The sequence below is a fragment of the Scyliorhinus torazame genome, chromosome 2 (genome assembly GCF_047496885.1).
Source record: "Scyliorhinus torazame isolate Kashiwa2021f chromosome 2, sScyTor2.1, whole genome shotgun sequence".
NCBI classification, from domain to species: domain Eukaryota; kingdom Metazoa; phylum Chordata; class Chondrichthyes; order Carcharhiniformes; family Scyliorhinidae; genus Scyliorhinus; species Scyliorhinus torazame.
The window spans coordinates 398,389,385-398,408,425 of record NC_092708.1 but is presented as its reverse complement, the minus strand read 5'-3'; the positions used below and the strand labels follow the sequence as shown (position 1 = coordinate 398,408,425).

General features: G+C 57.4%; 1 protein-coding gene across 2 annotated transcripts in view; it reads left to right on the top strand.

Moving 5' to 3' along the window:
* LOC140406132 (uncharacterized) overlaps positions 1–19,041 on the top strand; it is a 430,113-nt gene that overhangs the window by 202,569 nt on the left and 208,503 nt on the right. For both annotated transcript variants that reach the window (XM_072494284.1, XM_072494278.1), the window contains exon 21: positions 11,083–11,184. In XM_072494284.1, coding sequence (XP_072350385.1) covers positions 11,083–11,184 — 102 coding nt within the window. The remainder of the gene's footprint in view (positions 1–11,082; positions 11,185–19,041) is intronic.

Here is a 19,041-nt window from a genome sequence, read left to right as displayed (position 1 = left end):
CGATCGTCTGATTGCTGCACCATTAAACAATAAAAACTTTCTCTGTTACCCTCGACATCAAGGTACCTGCAAGACCTGGTCCTACCATGCAAAAGGCGACAGTAACACTGGCCATCACCCCGCTGGGTTATTTTTTAACAGGGGGTGAATGTGGTAATACCAGGTATTGCAGTACCTGAGAGGTGAATGACCATTGGCTAGACCGAGGGGTCTATGTACATAGCCCCGCCCTGAGAGGCGGGGTATAAGAACCGATGCCGTCCCAGTTGCTGGGTACAGTTCTAGCTGATTAAAGCCGATTAGATATGACTCCACTTTGTCTCGAGAGTATTGATTGTGCATCACATAGTATCCCTCAGTACTGACCCTCTGACAGTGCAGCACTCCCTCAGTACTGACCCTCTGACAGTGCAGCACTCCCTCAGTACTGACCCTCTGACAGTGCGGCACTCCCTCAGTACTGAACCTCTGACAGTGCAGCACTCCCTCAGCACTGACCCTCTGACAGTGCAGCACTCCCTCAGTACTGAACCTCTGACAGTGCGGCACTCCCTCAGTACTGACCCTCTGACAGTGCGGCACACCCTCAGTACTGACCCTCTGACAGTGCAGCTCTCCCTCAGTACTGACCCTCTGACAGTGCGGCACTCCCTCAGTACTGACCCTCTGACAGTGCGGCACTCCCTCAGTACTGAACCTCTGACAGTGCAGCACTCCCTCAGCACTGACCCTCTGACAGTGCAGCACTCCCTCAGTACTGACCCTCTGATAGTGCGGTATTCCCTCAATACTGACCCTCTGACAGTGTGGCACTCCCTCAGTACTGAACCTCTGACAGTGCGGCACTCCCTCAGTACTGACCCTCTGACAGTGCGGCACACCCTCAGTACTGACCCTCTGATAGTGCAGCACTCCCGCAGTACTGACCCTCTGACAGTGCGGCACTCCCTCAGTACTGACCCTCTGACAGTGCGGCACTCCCTCAGTACTGAACCTCTGACAGTGCAGCACTCCCTCAGCACTGACCCTCTGACAGTGCAGCACTCCCTCAGTACTGACCCTCTGATAGTGCGGTATTCCCTCAATACTGACCCTCTGACAGTGTGGCACTCCCTCAGTACTGAACCTCTGACAGTGCGGCACTCCCTCAGTACTGACCCTCTGACAGTGCGGCACACCCTCAGTACTGACCCTCTGACAGTGCAGCTCTCCCTCAGTACTGACCCTCTGACAGTGCGGCACTCCCTCAGTACTGACCCTCTGACAGTGCGGCACTCCCTCAGTACTGAACCTCTGACAGTGCAGCACTCCCTCAGCACTGACCCTCTGACAGTGCAGCACTCCCTCAGTACTGACCCTCTGATAGTGCGGTATTCCCTCAATACTGACCCTCTGACAGTGTGGCACTCCCTCAGTACTGAACCTCTGACAGTGCGGCACTCCCTCAGTACTGACCCTCTGACAGTGCGGCACACCCTCAGTACTGACCCTCTGACAGTGCAGCACTCCCGCAGTACTGACCCTCTGACAGTGCGGCACTCCCTCAGTACTGACCCTCTGACAGTGCGGCACTCCCTCAGTACTGACCCTCTGACAGTGCGGCACTCCCTCAGTACTGACCCTCTGACAGTGCGGCACTCCCTCAGTACTGACCCTCTGACAGTGCAGCTCTCCCTCAGTACTGACCCTCTGACAGTGCGGCACTCCCTCAGTACTGACCCTCTGACAGTGCGGCACTCCCTCAGTACTGAACCTCTGACAGTGCAGCACTCCCTCAGTACTGACCCTCTGATAGTGCGGTATTCCCTCAATACTGACCCTCTGACAGTGCGGGACTCCCTCAGTACTGAACCTCTGACAGTGCTTCACTCCCTCAGTACTGACCCTCTGACAGTGCGGCACTCCCTCAGTACTGACCCTCTGACAGTGCGGCACTCCCTCAGTACTGACCCTCTGACAGTGCAGCACTCCCTCAGTACTGACCCTCTGACAGTGCGGCACTCCCTCAGTACTGACCCTCTGACAGTGCAGCACTCCCGCAGTACTGACCCTCTGACAGTGCGGCACTCCCTCAGTACTGACCCTCTGACAGTGCGGCACTCCCTCAGTACTGACCCTCTGACAGTGCGGCACTCCCTCAGTACTGACCCTCTGACAGTGCGGCACTCCCTCAGTACTGACCCTCTGACAGTGCGGCACTCCCTCAGTACTGACCCTCTGACAGTGCGGCACACCCTCAGTACTGACCCTCTGACAGTGCAGCACTCCTGCAGTACTGACCCTCTGACAGTGCGGCACTCCCTCAGTACTGACCCTCAGACAGTGCGGCACTCCCTCAGTACTGACCCTCTGACAGTGCGGCACTCCCTCAGCACTGACCCTCTGACAGTGCAGCACTCCCTCAGTACTGACCCTCTGACAGTGCGGCACTCCCTCAGTACTGACCCTCTGACAGTGCGGCACTCCCTCAGTACTGACCCTCTGACAGTGCGGCACTCCCTCAGTACTGACCCTCTGACAGTGCGGCACTCCCTCAGTACTGACCCTCTGACAGTGCAGCACTCCCTCAGCACTGACCCTCTGACAGGGCGGCACACCCTCATTCTGACCCTCTGACAGTGCAGCACTCCCGCAGTACTGACCCTCTGACAGTGCGGCACTCCCTCAGTACTGACCCTCTGACAGTGCGGCACTCCCTCAGTACTGACCCTCTGACAGTGCGGCACTCCCTCAGTACTGACCCTCTGACAGTGCGGCACTCCCTCAGTACTGACCCTCTGACAGTGCAGCTCTCCCTCAGTACTGACCCTCTGACAGTGCGGCACTCCCTCAGTACTGACCCTCTGACAGTGCGGCACTCCCTCAGAACTGAACCTCTGACAGTGCAGCACTCCCTCAGCACTGACCCTCTGACAGTGCAGCACTCCCTCAGTGCTGACCCTCTGATAGTGCGGTATTCCCTCAATACTGACCCTCTGACAGTGCGGCACTCCCTCAGTACTGAACCTCTGACAGTGCGGCACTCCCTCAGTACTGACCCTCTGACAGTGCGGCACTCCCTCAGTACTGACCCTCTGACAGTGCGGCACTCCCTCAGTACTGACCCTCTGACAGTGCGGCACTCCCTCAGTCCTGACCCTCTGACAGTGCAGCACTCCCGCAGTACTGACCCTCTGACAGTGCGGCACTCCCTCAGTACTGACCCTCTGACAGTGCGGCACTCCCTCAGTACTGACCCTCTGACAGTGCGGCACTCCCTCAGTACTGACCCTCTGACAGTGCGGCACTCCCTCAGTACTGACCCTCTGACAGTGCGGCACTCCCTCAGTACTGACCCTCTGATAGTGCGGCACACCCTCAGTACTGACCCTCTGACAGTGCAGCACTCCTGCAGTACTGACCCTCTGACAGTGCGGCACTCCCTCTGTACTGACCCTCTGACAGTGCGGCACTCCCTCAGTACTGACCCTCTGACAGTGCGGCACTCCCTCAGCACTGACCCTCTGACAGTGCAGCACTCCCTCAGTACTGACCCTCTGACAGTGCGGCACTCCCTCAGTACTGACCCTCTGACAGTGCGGCACTCCCTCAGTACTGACCCTCTGACAGTGCAGCTATCCCTCAGTACTGACCCTCTGACAGTGCGGCACTCCCTCAGTACTGACCCTCTGACTGTGCAGCACTCCCTCAGTACTGACCTTCTGACAGTGCAACACTCCCTCAGCACTGACCCTCTGACAGTGCAGCACTCCCTCAGTACTGACCCTCTGACAGTGCAGCACTCCCTCAGTACTGACCTTCTGACAGTGCGGCACTCCCTCAGTACTGACCCTCTGACAGTGCGGCACTCCCTCAGTACTGACCCTCTGACAGTGCAGCACTCCCTCAGTACTGACCCTCTGACAGTGCAGCACTCCCTCAGTACTGAACCTCTGACAGTGCAGCACTCCCTCAGTACTGACCCTCTGACAGTGCAGCATTCCCTCAGTACTGACCCTCTGACAGTGCAGCACTCCCTCAGTACTGACCCTCTGACAGTGCGGCACTCCCTCAGTACTGACCCTCTGACAGTGCAGCACTCCCTCAGTACTGACCCTCTGACAGTGCAGCACTCCCTCAGTACTGAACCTCTGACAGTGCAGCACTCCCTCAGTACTGACCCTCTGACAGTGCAGCACTCCCTCAGTACTGACCCTCTGACAGTGCAGCACTCCCTCAGTACTGACCCTCTGACAGTGCAGCACTCCCTCAGTACTGACGCTCTGACAGTGCGGCGCTCCCTCAGTACTGACCCTCTGACAGTGCGGCACTCCCTCAGTACTGACCCTCTGACAGTGCGGCACTCCCTCAGCACTGACCCTCTGACAGTGCAGCACTCCCTCAGCACTGACCCTCTGACAGTGCAGCACTCCCTCAGTACTGACCCTCTGACAGTGCGGCACTCCCTCAGTACTGACCCTCTGACAGTACGGCACTCCCTCAGTACTGACCCACTGACAGTGCGGCACTCCCTCAGTACTGACCGTCTGACAATGCAGCACTCCCTCAGTACTGACCCACTGACAGTGCAACACTCCCTCAGTACTGACCGTCTGACAGTGCGGCACTCCCTCAGTACTGACCCTCTGACAGTGCGGCTCTCCCTCAGTACTGACCCTCTGACAGTGCGGCACTCCCTCAGTACTGACCGTCTGACAGTGCGGCACTCCCTCAGTACTGACCGTCTGACAGTGCGGCACTCCCTCAGTACGGACCCTCTGACAGTGCGGCACTCCCTCAGTACTGACCGTCTGACAGTGCGGCACTCCCTCAGAACTGACCCTCTGACAGTGCAGCACTCCCTCAGTACTGACCGTCTGACAGTGCGGCACTCCCTCAGAACTGACCCTCTGACAGTGCAGCACTCCCTCAGTACTGACCCTCTGACAGTGCGGCACTCCCTCAGTACTGACCGTCCGACAGTGTGGCACTCCCTCAGTACTGACCCTCTGACAGTGCGGCACTCCCTCAGTACTGACTCTCTGACAGTGCAGCGCTCCCTCAGTACTGACCCTCTGACAGTGCAGCACTCCCTCAGTACTGACTCTCTGACAGTGCGGCACTCCCTCAGTACTGACCGTCTGACAGTGCGGCACTCCCTCAGTACGGACCCTCTGACAGTGCGGCACTCCCTCAGTACTGACCGTCTGACAGTGCGGCACTCCCTCAGAACTGACCCTCTGACAGTGCAGCACTCCCTCAGTACTGACCGTCTGACAGTGCGGCACTCCCTCAGAACTGACCCTCTGACAGTGCAGCACTCCCTCAGTACTGACCCTCTGACAGTGCGGCACTCCCTCAGTACTGACCGTCCGACAGTGTGGCACTCCCTCAGTACTGACCCTCTGACAGTGCGGCACTCCCTCAGTACTGACTCTCTGACAGTGCAGCGCTCCCTCAGTACTGACCCTCTGACAGTGCAGCACTCCCTCAGTACTGACTCTCTGACAGTGCAGCACTCCCTCAGTACTGACCCTCTGACAGTGCAGCACTCCCTCAGTACTGACTCTCTGACAGTGCAGCACTCCCTCAGTACTGACTCTCTGACAGTGCAGCACTCCCTCAGTACTGACTCTCTGACAGTGCAGCACTCCCTCAGTACTGACCCTCTGACAGTATGTGTGGGAGTTCAGTGTGGATGTTAGTATTGTTTTCTGGAAGGAGGTTTTGAACCCGGAGGTGTGAGTGAGAGTCAGGGAGTCACGCTGACAGTGTGCAGCTCCCTGAAGGAGGTCCGAGCTTCGCCACACTCTGCCCGGCCACTCCCCCAGTCTGTACAGGATTGAATAAAGAGTGACCCTGTATTCGCTGGAGGCACCCTCCTCCTGGCAAACCCCTCCCTCCAATGTGACAGGAGCCGAATGCATTACTACCAAAAGAAACGGTGAGTCGAGCGAACTTACATCAGCGACCTCGAAGGGTTAATGCAGTCAACTAGCAGCTGGAATCAGCTGAGGTCTGAATGCCTGGAGGCGGAGTAAATCAAGATTGAACAGAGTGTAGCGAAGGGCACTTGCCTGGACGGGAAACTGCAGAAAAGTCTCGCAGGACCCAGCAGTGCAGTGGGGTCTGGGGGGAGAGTATGGTTGCCCAGGGAGGGGGAGACAGGAACACCTCCAGCTCAATGCTGCTTGCTGAATCCGTGCACAACAGCCAAGCAGGTAAGGACTTTTAAATTGCTGCTCCTCTGTGGCCCATGAGATCTGTTAATAAGTCAGAGGCAGAGGAAAAGGACTGAAATACCAAACTCAGTCTCCCCAAACCAGTCTCGCAGGTTTGGTAAGGGAGAGCTCCACAGGGTAAAAGGATTGAGCATTCACGGCCCTGCAACATGATAACTGTCACGGTAACTCTCTCTCAGTCCAACTCTCAGCAAAGTGAGATTGTGGCAAAAGTTAATGAGCAATTTAAATTAAATCCACATGATTCAAATGAACAGCGCATACCATAGATTAGGCACAGAGTAAAGCTCCCTCGACACTGTCCCCATCAAACACTCCCAGGACAGGTACAGCACGGGGTTAGATACAGAGTAAAGCTCCCTCTACACTATCCCCATCAAACACTCCCAGGACAGGTACAGCACGGGGTTAGATACAGAGTCAAGCTCCCTCTACACTGTCCCCATCAAACACTCCCAGGACAGGAACAGCACGGAGTTAGATACAGAGTAAAGCTCCCTCTACACTGTCCCCATCAAACACTCCCAGGACAGGTACAGCATGGGGTTAGATACTGAGTAAAGCTCCCTCTACACTGTCCCCATCAAACACTCCCAGGACAGGGAGAGCACAGGGTTAGATACAGAGTAAAGCTCCCTCTACACTGTCCCCATCAAACACTCCCAGGACAGGTACAGCACAGGGATAGATACAGAGTAAAGCTCCCTCTGCACTGTCCCCATCAAACACTCCCAGGACAGGTACAGCATGGGGTTAGACACAGAGTAAAGCTCCCTCTACACTGTCCCCATCAAACACTCCCAGGACAGGTACAGCATGGGGTTAGATACAGAGTAAAGCTCCCTCTACACTGTCCTCATCAAACACTCCCAGGACAGGTACAGCACGGGGTTAGATACAGAGTAAAGCTCCCTTTACTCTGTATCTTAGCGAGTAACTTAAAGTCCGCATTTAAAGTTCGATATTCTGTTGGGTACTTGTCCTTCTTCAGGACCAGGGAAATAAAGGCCTGCGCAAGTGTAGCAGACCTGATAGGGATTCCAACTCTTCCTGTCTCTACCTCTCCACCTCTGGGATGGGTAATCCATCCAAAAAATCCATCATGGCCGAAACTCTCCGCCGGGGGCTCTGAAACTCTCCGCCGGGGGCTCCGAAACTCTCCGCCGGGGGCTCCGAAACTCTCCGGGCTCCGAAACTCTCCGCCGGGGGCTCCGAAACTCTCCGCCGGGTGCTCCGAAACTCTCCGCCGGGGGCTCCGAAACTCTCCGCCGGGGGCTCCGAAACTCTCCGGCGGGGGCTCCGAAACTCTCCGGCGGGGGCTACGAAACTCTCCGCCGGGGGCTCTGAAACTCTCCGCCGGGGGCTCCGAAACTCTCCGCCGGGGGCTCCGAAACTCTCCGCCGGGGGCTCCGAAACTCTCCGCCGGGGGCTCCGAAACTCTCCGCCGGGGGCTCCGAAACTCTCCGCCGGGGGCTCCGAAACTCTCCGCCGGGGGCTCCGAAACTCTCCGCCGGGGGCTCCGAAACTCTCCGCCGGGGGCTCCGAAACTCTCCGCCGGGGGCTCCGAAACTCTCCGCCGGGGGCTCCGATCTGGTAACATGTTTGAAAGCCGCATTGGCGTTAAGCCGGGCGGGGCTGAAAGCAGGGCTCCCGCCCGATCCACGTCCCTGTGTAATCTGCCAGGAAGCTGCCTACCGCCTGAGCTGGCCAGCTAATCGGCGGCTGGCCTTCTCCCCGTGATCATAAAATAACCCCTTCAAATTGCAGAGCTGGCCCACCTCCTTACCCGCTGATAGTGATTCAAATCGTGTCTGCGGCTTTTCCCTGCTCACCCCCAACTCTGGGGATGGGAAAGTGAGGACCGGTGGTCCGCTCAAGGATGGATTCCAGCAGCCTCTGCTGCTCCGCCGTCGCTGGCGTTTCCATGCGGGGTTTGTGGGAAATTATCTGCCCCCGATGACCACCTTAAGGGCTTCTCACAGCGTAGAAGACGAGATAAACTCACTATTTTTAAATGTAATATCTCCCCCAATGGCCGTCACAAGATCTTTTGTCCGCTCACAATGCCGGATCCAATCTCCACGGCGGACATTGGGATGAACCAGATCCCAGAGCCAAATCCGCATAATGTGGGGCATGGTCTGAAATCGCAATCGCCGAGTCACCCGCCCCCTCCACAGAAGGGAGGAGGGATCTAGCCGCTAAAAAGTCAATGCGCGAAGATATCTGTTACACATGGGAGAGAGAGGAAAATTCTTCAACACCTGGGTGTAAAAATACACCGTGGATCTGCCCCACCCCCACATCTGCTCCAGGAAAACCAACAACACCTTTGCCACCCCTGATGACACCAAGACTGGTGGAGTAGTGGATGAGGTGGAGGCTGTTGTCGGCTGCAAAGAGACATTGACAGGATGCAGAGCTGGGCCGAAAAATGGCAGATGGAGTTTAACCCGGATAAGTGCGAGGTGATTCATTTTGGTAGAAAAAATTTGAATGCGTATTACAGGGTCAACGGCAGGGTTCTGAGGAATGTGGAGGAACAGAGAGATCTTGGGGTTCATGTCCACAGATCTCTGAAGGTTGCCACCCAAGTGGATAGAGCCGTGAAGAAGGCCGATAGTGTGTTAGCGTTTATTAACAGGGGCTTGAGTTTAAGAGCCGTGAGGTTATGCTGCAACTATACATGACCCTGGTGAGTCCACATTTGGAGTATTGTGAGCAGTTCTGGTCACCTCACTATAGGAGGGATGTGGAAGCATTGGAAAGGGTGCAAAGGAGATTTACCAGGATGCTGCCTGGTTTGGAGGATAGGTCTTATGAGGAAAGGTTGAGGGAGCTAGGGCTTTTCTCTTTGGAGCGGAGGAGGATGAGAGGCGACTTAATAGAGGTTTATAAGATGAAGAGGGGGATAGATAGAGTGGACGTTCAGAGACTATTTCCTCGGGTGGATGTAGCTGTTACAAGGGGGCATAACTATAAGGTTCAGGGTGGGAGATATAGGAGGAATGTCCGAGGTAGGTTCTTTACTCAGAGTGGTTAGGGTGTGGAATGGACTGCCTGCTGTGATAGTGGAGTCGGACACTTTAGGAACTTTCAAGCGGTTATTGGATAGGCACATGGAGCACACCAGAATGACAGGGAGTGGGATAGCTCGATCTTGGGTTTCGGACAATGCTCGGCACAACATCGAGGGCCGAAGGGCCTGTTCTGTGCTATACTGTTCTATGTTCTATGTTGATGGAGTCAGAGATTTGGGCATGGAAGTGATTCATTCTGAGATCCATCAAGTCACCACCCCATCCCAATCCAAATCCGGGATGAAGGCCAGCAGTTTATTAATAAAATCCGTAACATCCCAGTTTGGAGCAGAGATATTAACCAGAACTACCGCAGTGCCTGTCAAAGACCCACAGATAATAACATGTCTATCTCTGGGGTCAGCCAAGATCTTAGCATCAGCAAACTGAACACTTTATTGATTAATATTGCCACACCCCGGGCCCGACCATCAAAGCCCGACTGGAAACCTTGTCCCACCCACCCCTTCCGCAGCCTGGTCTGTTCTCGGCACCACAAGTGAGTCTCTTGCAGAAACACCAGGTCAGGATTTAAACTCTTCAGGTGAGCAAATACCCTCGGCCGTTTGACTGGGCCATTCAACCACCTGACATTCCAGGAGACCAAATGAATTTCACAGGGCAACCTTGGCTTCGTTGAACTCAGCCGGCTTCTTCACCAGCCCCGCTCCCACATCCTGCCCGAACCTGATGGCGTGGCCTTCCCGTTGTAGTTGCGATGCTCCCTCGCCCACCTCAGAACCCGCTCTTTATCTTTGAAGCGGTGAAACCGCACGATTACTGCTCGCGGTGGTTCATTAGGACGGGGCGTCTGTCGGAGTGTCCAGTGGGCACGCTCCAGCTCGGTAGGGGACGTGAGTCCACCCTCCCCCATTATCTCCCCAAACATCGCTGCAAAACACTCTGTGCGAGTTGGGCCTTCAATCCCCTCCAGCAGACCCACAATTCGGACATTTTGCCTCCTGGAACGATTCTCCGAATCATTTACTTTGGCCGTCAGCGCTTTATTCACATCGGCCAGAGACATCCCTGCTTCCAGAGACGCAATCTAGTTTCTGTGCCTCGAAAAGTCCACCTCCATGCCTTCTATCGTGGCTCCAAGTGCCATTCCCGTTTCATTGGCCTTCTCCAACCGAATGAGAGCCCGGGCATCATCTGGGTGTGTTTGTGCGTGCGTGCGTGAGCACTTGTGCGTGCGTGTGTGCATGTCCATGCGTGTGCATGTGTGTGTGCATTCATATGCATGTGCACATGTTTGCATGTGTATGTGTGTGTGCACGTGTGCATGTGTGTGTCCGTGCGTGTGCATCTGTGCATTTGCGTGTGTCCGTGTGTCCGTGTGTGTGCATCTGTGCATTTGCGTGTGTCCGTGTGTGTGCATCTGTGCATTTGCGTGTGTGCGCGCGCGTGTGTGCGCGCGTCTCTGCGTGTGTGCGTGTGCGCGTGCCTGCATGCGTGTGCACGTGCCTGCATGCGTGTGCACGTGCCTGCATGTGTGTGCGCGTGTGTGTCCATGTGTGTTGAAAGGTCTGATCAATCTGAAACGTTATCCTGGTTTTCCTGCCCACTGCCGGACCTGCTGAGAATTTCCAACATTTTGCTGGGATCTTTCGAGCTGACTGATTCGTCGTTCCCCTCAGTCTGAGATTTGGCAGATTTATTTTGCTGGGTGTTTGTTGCTGTTGTTTCAGTCCCATTGAAATGTGGAACATTTGTATTGACTCTGAAAGAACTGACATTCACTTTGTGCATTAAAGTAGCAAATGCCTGTCTCCCTCCAGGAAGAGATTCAACTCCAGGAACAACAAATCCACAGCTTCCATGAGAAAGCGGCAAGAATTCAGGAGCTGCTCGAGTGGCAAGAAATCCCACTGGAATTACAGGTAAGGACCTGATCGCCATGGCACCCAATCACCTTTCACCCCCTTGTTAATCAGGAATCTATCTCACTCTACCTTCAAAATATTCAAAGCTTCTGCTGCCACTGCCCTTTGAGGGGGCGTTCCAGAGACTGGCCTTCCTCTGTGAGAAAACATTCTCCTCACCTCGGTTTAAAATGGGTGATGTTTTAATTAAGTTGCCTCAGAATCTATTAATCTTCTAAACTCCAGCAGGTACAAGCCTAGCCTGTTCAACCTTTACTCATAAGACAATCCGCCCATTCCAGGGATCAGTCCAGTAAACCTTCTCTGAACTGCTTCCAATGTGTTTACATCTTTCCTTAAATAAGGAGACCAATGTGGTGACATGCATCACTGTAAATACACAAGGGGTTAATGTAAATACACTACGACTAAGTAAACACTAGAGGGAGCACCAGAGACGTCATGACATGCAGACACACAGCTAATGAACACATAGAATAGGACACGACCAATGGACAGTCAAGACACCCAGAGGTGACACTACCACAAGGGGGCATTACACAACCCATATATAAGGACAGGGCACACATGCTCTGTCTCTTTCCACAGGCAACACTTAGAGAGAAGGACAGGGGCAGATCAGAAGGATCACACCCACCACGTGGCTTAGAGCAGACTGGTTAGTTAGATTGAGTTACTATAGCAGGAGACTCAAACTCATAGAGAACTGTGCTGATGGTTCAATAAATCACATTGAACTTACTTCTGGAGTATCTTTTGGTCAAAGCTGCATCGGGTTGCAGCCTGTGTTATCCCAGAGTACACAACACAACAACCAGTACTGTATACACCAGCCCAGATGTGGGGCCCAATCTAAGCTAATTCTAACAGAGTCCCGTGTCGAGCTTGTTTAGCTGGGTGTTTCCCGGTTCTCACAGCACCAAGAACACCACGCTGTCTACCGGGATTGCCTACCCTCTCCGGGGCCTCAGTGGGGAACATCCCGCCGAGGCTACACTTAGTCCTGTTTCCTGCACCGAGGAACTCTGCTCGCCGGAACTCCAGTGTGGGAGGAGATCAGGGAGCCATTTTTAAATCCCGGATCTCTCCACTCCACCTCCCCCCAAGCCCCCGCCCACCCCAAAGCCCAAATTCACCGATGACGGGACCCGCCCCCCATCCCCCGGTGGCAGTGCTAGGGTGCCACCCTGCCCAGAGGGTGGTACCAGCTAGGGGCCTCCGATCCCCAGGGAGACTCCCCCAGTGCCCTTCCGTCTGGTCCCCGTTTGTGGGGGCCAGCACTGAATGGCGCTCGCCCGAGGTCTCTGGGCGAAGGGGCCAGATCCCAGGGCCTCGGTAGATCAGGCGAGCGCAGACTTCCGGTGGCGGCCATGGAGTGAGTGGTCGCACATTTGGTGGCTCCCGCTCGAGGTGAATTCTGTTGGGTTTCCCCACCCGTACGGGGATCTTTGTGAGTACAGAAGGTGTGCGAGTGCCCAGGGAAGAATGCCTCTGGTGAGAACGGCGTATGGATCAGAGGATGAGGAGCTCCATGAGAAAGGGAAAGCAGCTGGAGCAGGGCAGGGTTTGTGGTGCCACACCTTAAGATGGCGGAGGGCAAAGGGGGCAGTGCTGCCTGCCCAGTAGTCGATGGAGCAGCTGGTGGAGGTTTTACAGGACCAGAGGAAGGAGGCCTCGGAGGGCCTGACTAAGGTGGTGGAGCCGCTTAGAGCAGCGATTGAGAAAGTGGGGCCGAGGCTGGAGGTGGAGGGCCTGGCAATTCAGAAGGTGGAGGAGGCGGCGGGGGGGAGCGGGTGGTCTCACTGGGGGCGGAGTGGGGGGTGGTGTTGGGCAGCCCCTCGAGGTGGATGTGGCGCACAGGGGGCTGCAGGTGGGGAAGCTGCCGAGGGCGATGATGGTGCGGGTGCACCGTTTCCTGGACAAGGAGAAGATTTTGCTGCGGGCGGGGCTGACCAGGCGGTGCCCCTGGGAAGGGAGTGAGCTGCGGGCCTACCAGGACCTGGGTGCGGGGCTGGCAAAGAGGAAAGCCGGGTTCAACTGGGCAAAGGCTGCCCTCCCTGAAGAAGGGGGGGGAAGTTTGGGATTTTGAACCCTGCCCGCTTCTGGGTGACTCGTCAGGAGCTTTAGTCTGACTCGCTGGAAGAGGTGGTGGACTTTATGAGGGACCGTGGACTGGGCGCAGTGAGGGGAGGCGGAACATGGGAGAGGAGCTTTGTGTTTGTGGTAGAATGTCTGGGGTGGGTATATTGCGGTGGGTTTCAGCGACCGTGGTGACTGTGGCTTTTGTCCTTCTTTGTTTGTTGGTGGTTGGAAGGAGGGGGGGAGACGGGTGAGGGGGGAGGGGTGATTTGGAGGGGGATGGGGAGGTTACAGGCCTTGGGCAGGGCCACCATGCTAGCTGGGCGGGCTAGTTAATGGAAGTGAAGTAAGGGTTCGGCAGGAGAAAGGTGTGGGGTGGGGGGGGTTAGTTCTTTGTTTGGGGGTGGCGGGTGTTGCTGACATGGGTGTGGTTGGGGGTGGCGGGTGTTGCTGACATGGGTGTGGTTGGGGGTGGCGGGTGTTGCTGACATGGGTGTGGTTGGGGGTAGCGGGTGTTGCTGACATGGGTGTGGTTGGGGGTGGCGGGTGTTGCTGACATGGGTGTGGTTGGGGGTGGCGGGTGTTGCTGACATGGGTGTGGTTGGGGGTGGCGGGTGTTGCTGACATGGGTGTGGTTGGGGGTGGCGGGTGTTGCTGACATGGGTGTGGTTGGGGGTGGCGGGTGTTGCTGACATGGGTGTGGTTGGGGGTGGCGGGTGTTGCTGACATGGGTGTGGTTGGGGGTGGCGGGTGTTGCTGACATGGGTGTGGTTGGGGGTGGCGGGTGTTGCTGACATGGGTGTGGTTGGGGGTGGCGGGTGTTGCTGACATGGGTGTGGTTGGGGGTGGCGGGTGTTGCTGACATGGGTGTGGTTGGGGGTGGCGGGTGTTGCTGACATGGGTGTGGTTGGGGGTAGCGGGTGTTGCTGACATGGGTGTGGTTGGGGGTGGCGGGTGTTGCTGACATGGGTGTGGTTGGGGGTGGCGGGTGTTGCTGACATGGGTGTGGTTGGGGGTGGCGGGTGTTGCTGACATGGGTGTGGTTGGGGGTGGCGGGTGTTGCTGACATGGGTGTGGTTGGGGGTGGCGGGTGTTGCTGACATGGGTGTGGTTGGGGGTGGCGGGTGTTGCTGACATGGGTGTGGTTGGGGGTGGCGGGTGTTGCTGACATGGGTGTGGTTGGGGGTGGCGGGTGTTGCTGACATGGGTGTGGTTGGGGGTGGCGGGTGTTGCTGACATGGGTGTGGTTGGGGGTGGCGGGTGTTGCTGACATGGGTGTGGTTGGCACGCCGCAGTTGGGAAGGGAGAGATGACGGTGGACATCCTAGGAGGGCGGGCCTGGAGGAGCAAGTGACGCAGACCAGGGGCTGGCCCAAGAAGGGGTATGGCTGATTGGCAGGGGGTGTGGGGAGCCCCCCGACTAGGCTGGTCACCTGGAACGTGCGAGGCTGAATGGGCCGTTTAAACGGTCGCGTGTGCTCACGTATCTGAGGAGTCTGAAAGCGGACGTGGTGCTTGATGCGCGATCAATTACACTCGAGACAAAGTGATTCCATAACTGAGGCTTTAATCGACTAGAACCTGTTCCCCAGCAGCTTCGGTACAGAAAGTGAAGGCTGCTGGGACGGCACCGGTTATTATACTCCACCTTCAGGGCGGAGCTACGTAATACAGCCAATGGTAAACTCCTGGGTCTAACCAATGGTCATCAGCCTCTTGGGTGCCGCAATACCTGGTCCTACCACAGGGCTTTTACAGGAGACGAGGCTGGGGAGGGGGTGGTTGGGGCAGGTGTACCACTCGAGGCTGGATATGAAGGCGAGGGGAGTGACGGTGTTGGTCAATAGGAGGGTGGCGATTGAGGTGGGCATTGTGGCGGGGGGGTGGGTATGTGGTGGTTAGTGGGAAGTTGGAGAGGATGCCGCTGGTCCTGGTTAATGCTTATGCCCTGAATTGGGACGATGTGGATTTTATGAGACGGGTGTTGGGGAGGATTCCAGATTTAGATGCACACGGCTGATTATGGAGGCAGGGGGGGGGGATTTCAATACGGTGCTGGACCCGAGCCCAAAGACGTCGCAAAGGTCAGCAGTAACGAGGCAGCTGAGGGGGGTCATGGACCGCATCGGGTTCAGACCCTGGAGGTTCGGGAGGCCGAGGTCAAAGGAGATTTCAGACTTCTCCCATGTACACTGGGCATTGATATTTCCGTAATGGACAAGGCGCCGCTCGTGGGGGTGGTCAACTTGGGGTATTTGGCGATTGTGGTGGCATTGTGGATGGATTTAGAGGTGGTTCAGGGGAGGTGCAACGCGCTATGGAGGTTAGATGTGGGATGTTGGTAGGTGAGGGGGTGTGAGGTGGGTGGGGGGGTGAGGGTGTGTGTGAGGGGGGGGTGAGGGTGTGTGTGGGGGTGTGTGTGTGTGTGGGGGTGTGTGTGTGTGTGGGGGGGGTGTGGGGGGGGGTGTGTGGGGGGTGTGTGTGTGGGGGGTGTGTGTGTGGGGGGTGTGTGTGTGGGGGGTGTGTGTGTGGGGGTGTGTGTGTGGGGGGTGTGTGTGTGGGGGGTGTGTGTGTGGGGGGGGTGTGTGTGGGGGGGGGTGTGTGTGGGGGGGGTGTGTGTGGGGGGGGTGTGTGTGGGGGGTGTGTGTGTGGGGGTGTGTGTGTGGGGGGGTGTGTGTGGGGGTGTGTGTGTGGGGGGGTGTGTGTGGGGGTGTGTGTGTGGGGGGGTGTGTGTGGGGGTGTGTGTGTGGGGGGGTGTGTGTGGGGGGGTGTGTGTGTGGGGGGGTGTGTGTGGGGGGGTGTGTGTGGGGGGGTGTGTGTGTGGGGGTGTGTGTGTGTGGGGGTGTGTGTGTGTGGGGGTGTGTGTGTGTGGGGGTGTGTGTGTGGGGGGGTGTGTGTGTGTGGGGGGGTGTGTGTGTGTGTGGGGGTGTGTGTGTGTGTGGGGGTGTGTGTGTGTGTGGGGGTGTGTGTGTGTGTGGGGGTGTGTGTGTGTGTGGGGGTGTGTGTGGGGGTGTGTGTGTGTGTGTGGGGGTGTGTGTGTGTGTGTGGGGGTGTGTGTGTGTGTGTGGGGGTGTGTGTGTGTGTGTGGGGGTGTGGGGGGGGGTGTGTGTGTGTGTGTGTGTGGGGGTGTGTGTGTGGGGGTGTGGGGGGGGGTGGGGGTGTGTGTGTGGGGGTGTGTGTGTGTGGGGGGGGGGTGTGGGGGGGGTGTGTGTGGGGGTGTGTGTGTGTGGGGGGGGTGTGGGGGGTGTGTGTGTGTGTGGGGGGGGGGGTGGGGGTGTGTGTGTAGGGGTGTGTGTGTGTGTAGGGGGTGTGTGTGTAGGGTTGAGGGGGTGGGGGGAGGGGGGTGGGGGGGGTGGGGGGAGGGGGGTGTAGGGGGGGTGAGGGGGGTGTGTGTGAGGGGGGGTGGGGGGTGAGGGGGGGTGGTGAGGGGGGTGGGGGTGGTGAGGGGGGGTGGGGGTGGTGAGGGGGGGTGGGGGTGGTGAGGGGGGTGTGGGGGTGGGGGGGTGTGTGTGAGGGTGTGTGTGAGGGTGTGTGTGGGGGTGGTGAGCGGGGGGTGGGGGTGGTGAGGGGGGGGTGTGTGAGGGGGGGGTGGGGCGTGGTGGGGGGGGTGGGGCGTGAGGGGGGGGTGAGGAGGGGGGGTGAGGGGGCGTGGTGGGGGGGGTGGTGAGGGGGGGGTGGTGAGGGGGGGGTGGTGAGGGGGGGGTGGTGAGGGGGGGGGTGGGGGTGGTGAGGGGGGGTGGGGATGTGTGAGGGGGTGAGGGCTACCATGTGGGGCTCTGTGGAGCTGATTGATACGGATGAGGTCACAGCTGCTATGCTGTGGGGGTCACTCAAGGCTGTAATTTGAGAGCTTTGTTGTTGGTGCCTCTGCCGTTCCCACTGGCCAGGTTCCCCGTGAACCCAGTGGTGGTGTCGGCTCTGAGGGTGTGGGGGCAGGGTCGGCAGCCCGGGGTTGGAGGGCATGTCGTTATGGGCGCCTATTTGTGATAACTACAGGTTTGTGCCGGGGGAGGCTGGATGTGAGGTTCCGGGGTAGCAGCAGGCTGGGATTGAATATTTCAGGGACTTGTTTATAGAGGGTATATTGGCATCGGGAGGAGTGGCAAGAATTGTTTTCAGTTGCCGCAGTGGAATGGGTTTAGGTACCTGCAGGTTCGCAGTTTCATTAGGAGAGAGGGGACACCTTTCCCGAGGTTAGCGCCTCCGGTGCTGAAGGATAAACTTCTGTCGGAGGACAAAATAGGGGAGGGGAAGGTTTTGGATATTTACAAGGAACTGTTGGAGTGGGAGGTGATGCACGGTCAATTGCACAGAGACGAGAGTTGGATGCAACTGAGGCTTTATTACACTGAGATGTGTGGCCTCCTACAGCAGCTGGCGAAATGGCTGCTGTACGAGCAGCACACATATTTATACTCTGTCTACTGGGCGGAGCCAGCAGGCAGGGAACTACCCCCGTAACTGTCGTACAGGGTCTTACCTTAAAGCACCTACACCGACATCCTCTATATACAGTATATACATCAGTAGTGACTACCACATTCACCCCCTGTTAAAATTGAGTCCGGTGGGGGTGGTGGAGATCCATATACAGTTAGACGTTTTAAAGTACAGAGAGAAAAAAAAAATTGAGTCCAGCGGGGTGGAGGGGAAAATTATATACAGAGTGATGATCTTTTAAAATTCCAGGTCATGTTACAGATTCAGTCGGTCCGGAGATTTGATCTGCCGTTGGGAGCGCAGCAGTGCTGGCGGCGATTCCGGGGTCGTTCTGGTCTTCGGTGGCTCCAGGAGCGCATCAAAGTCCTCTTCATCCCCGGGTGTGGGCAGGGGGAAGACGGATTGTCCTGGGGCGGGGGTTGTGGCTGGGTGCGCCGGGGGAGGGGGGTTGACACCGGGCCGGGGGGGGGGGGGGGGGTGAGTGCGCGGAACCAGATGGTGCCAGGTCCCTGGGGGAGACAGTATCTTGGCGGCCGTCGGGGTACGCTACGTAGGCGTACTGTGGGTTGGCGTGGAGTAGCTGTACCCTCTCAACCAATGGGTCCGCCTTGTAGAGTCGTACGTTAGGGAGGAGTACGGGTCCTGGAGCTGTGAGCCAAGTCGGGAGCGACACCCCGGATGTGGACTTCCTGGGGAAGGCAAAGAGATGTTCATGGGGGGTTTCATTAGTCGTAGTGCACAGGAGCGACCGAATGGAGTGCAGGGCGTCGGGGAGGACCTCCTCCCAGCGGGAGGCCGGGAGATTTCTGGACCGTAGGGCCAGCTGGACGGCCTTCCAGACCGTCCCATTCTCCCGCTCCACCTGCCCGTTTCCCCTGGGGTTGTAGCTGGTCGTCCTGCTCGAGGCAATGCCCCTGTTGAGCAGGTACTGGCGCAGCTCATCGCTCATGAATGAGGATCCCCGGTTGCTGTGGACATAGGCGGGGAAGCCGAACAGAGCGAAGATGGTGCTGAGGGCTTTGATGACGGTGGCAGATGTCATGTTGGGGCATGGGATGGCGAAGGGGAATCTGGAGTACTCATCGACCACACTGAGGAAGTACGTGTTACAGTCGGTGGAGGGGAGGGGCCCTTTGAAGTCCACGCTGAGGCGTCCAAAGGGGCGCGAGGCCTTCACCAGGCGCGCACCGTCTGGCCGGTAGAAGTGTGGTTTAGACTCCGCGCCGACCTGGCAGTCTCTGGTGATTGCCGTGACTTCCTCGATGGAGTAGGGCAGGTTGCGGGCCTTAATGAAATGGTAAAAACGTGTGACCCCTGGGTGACCGAGGTTGTCGT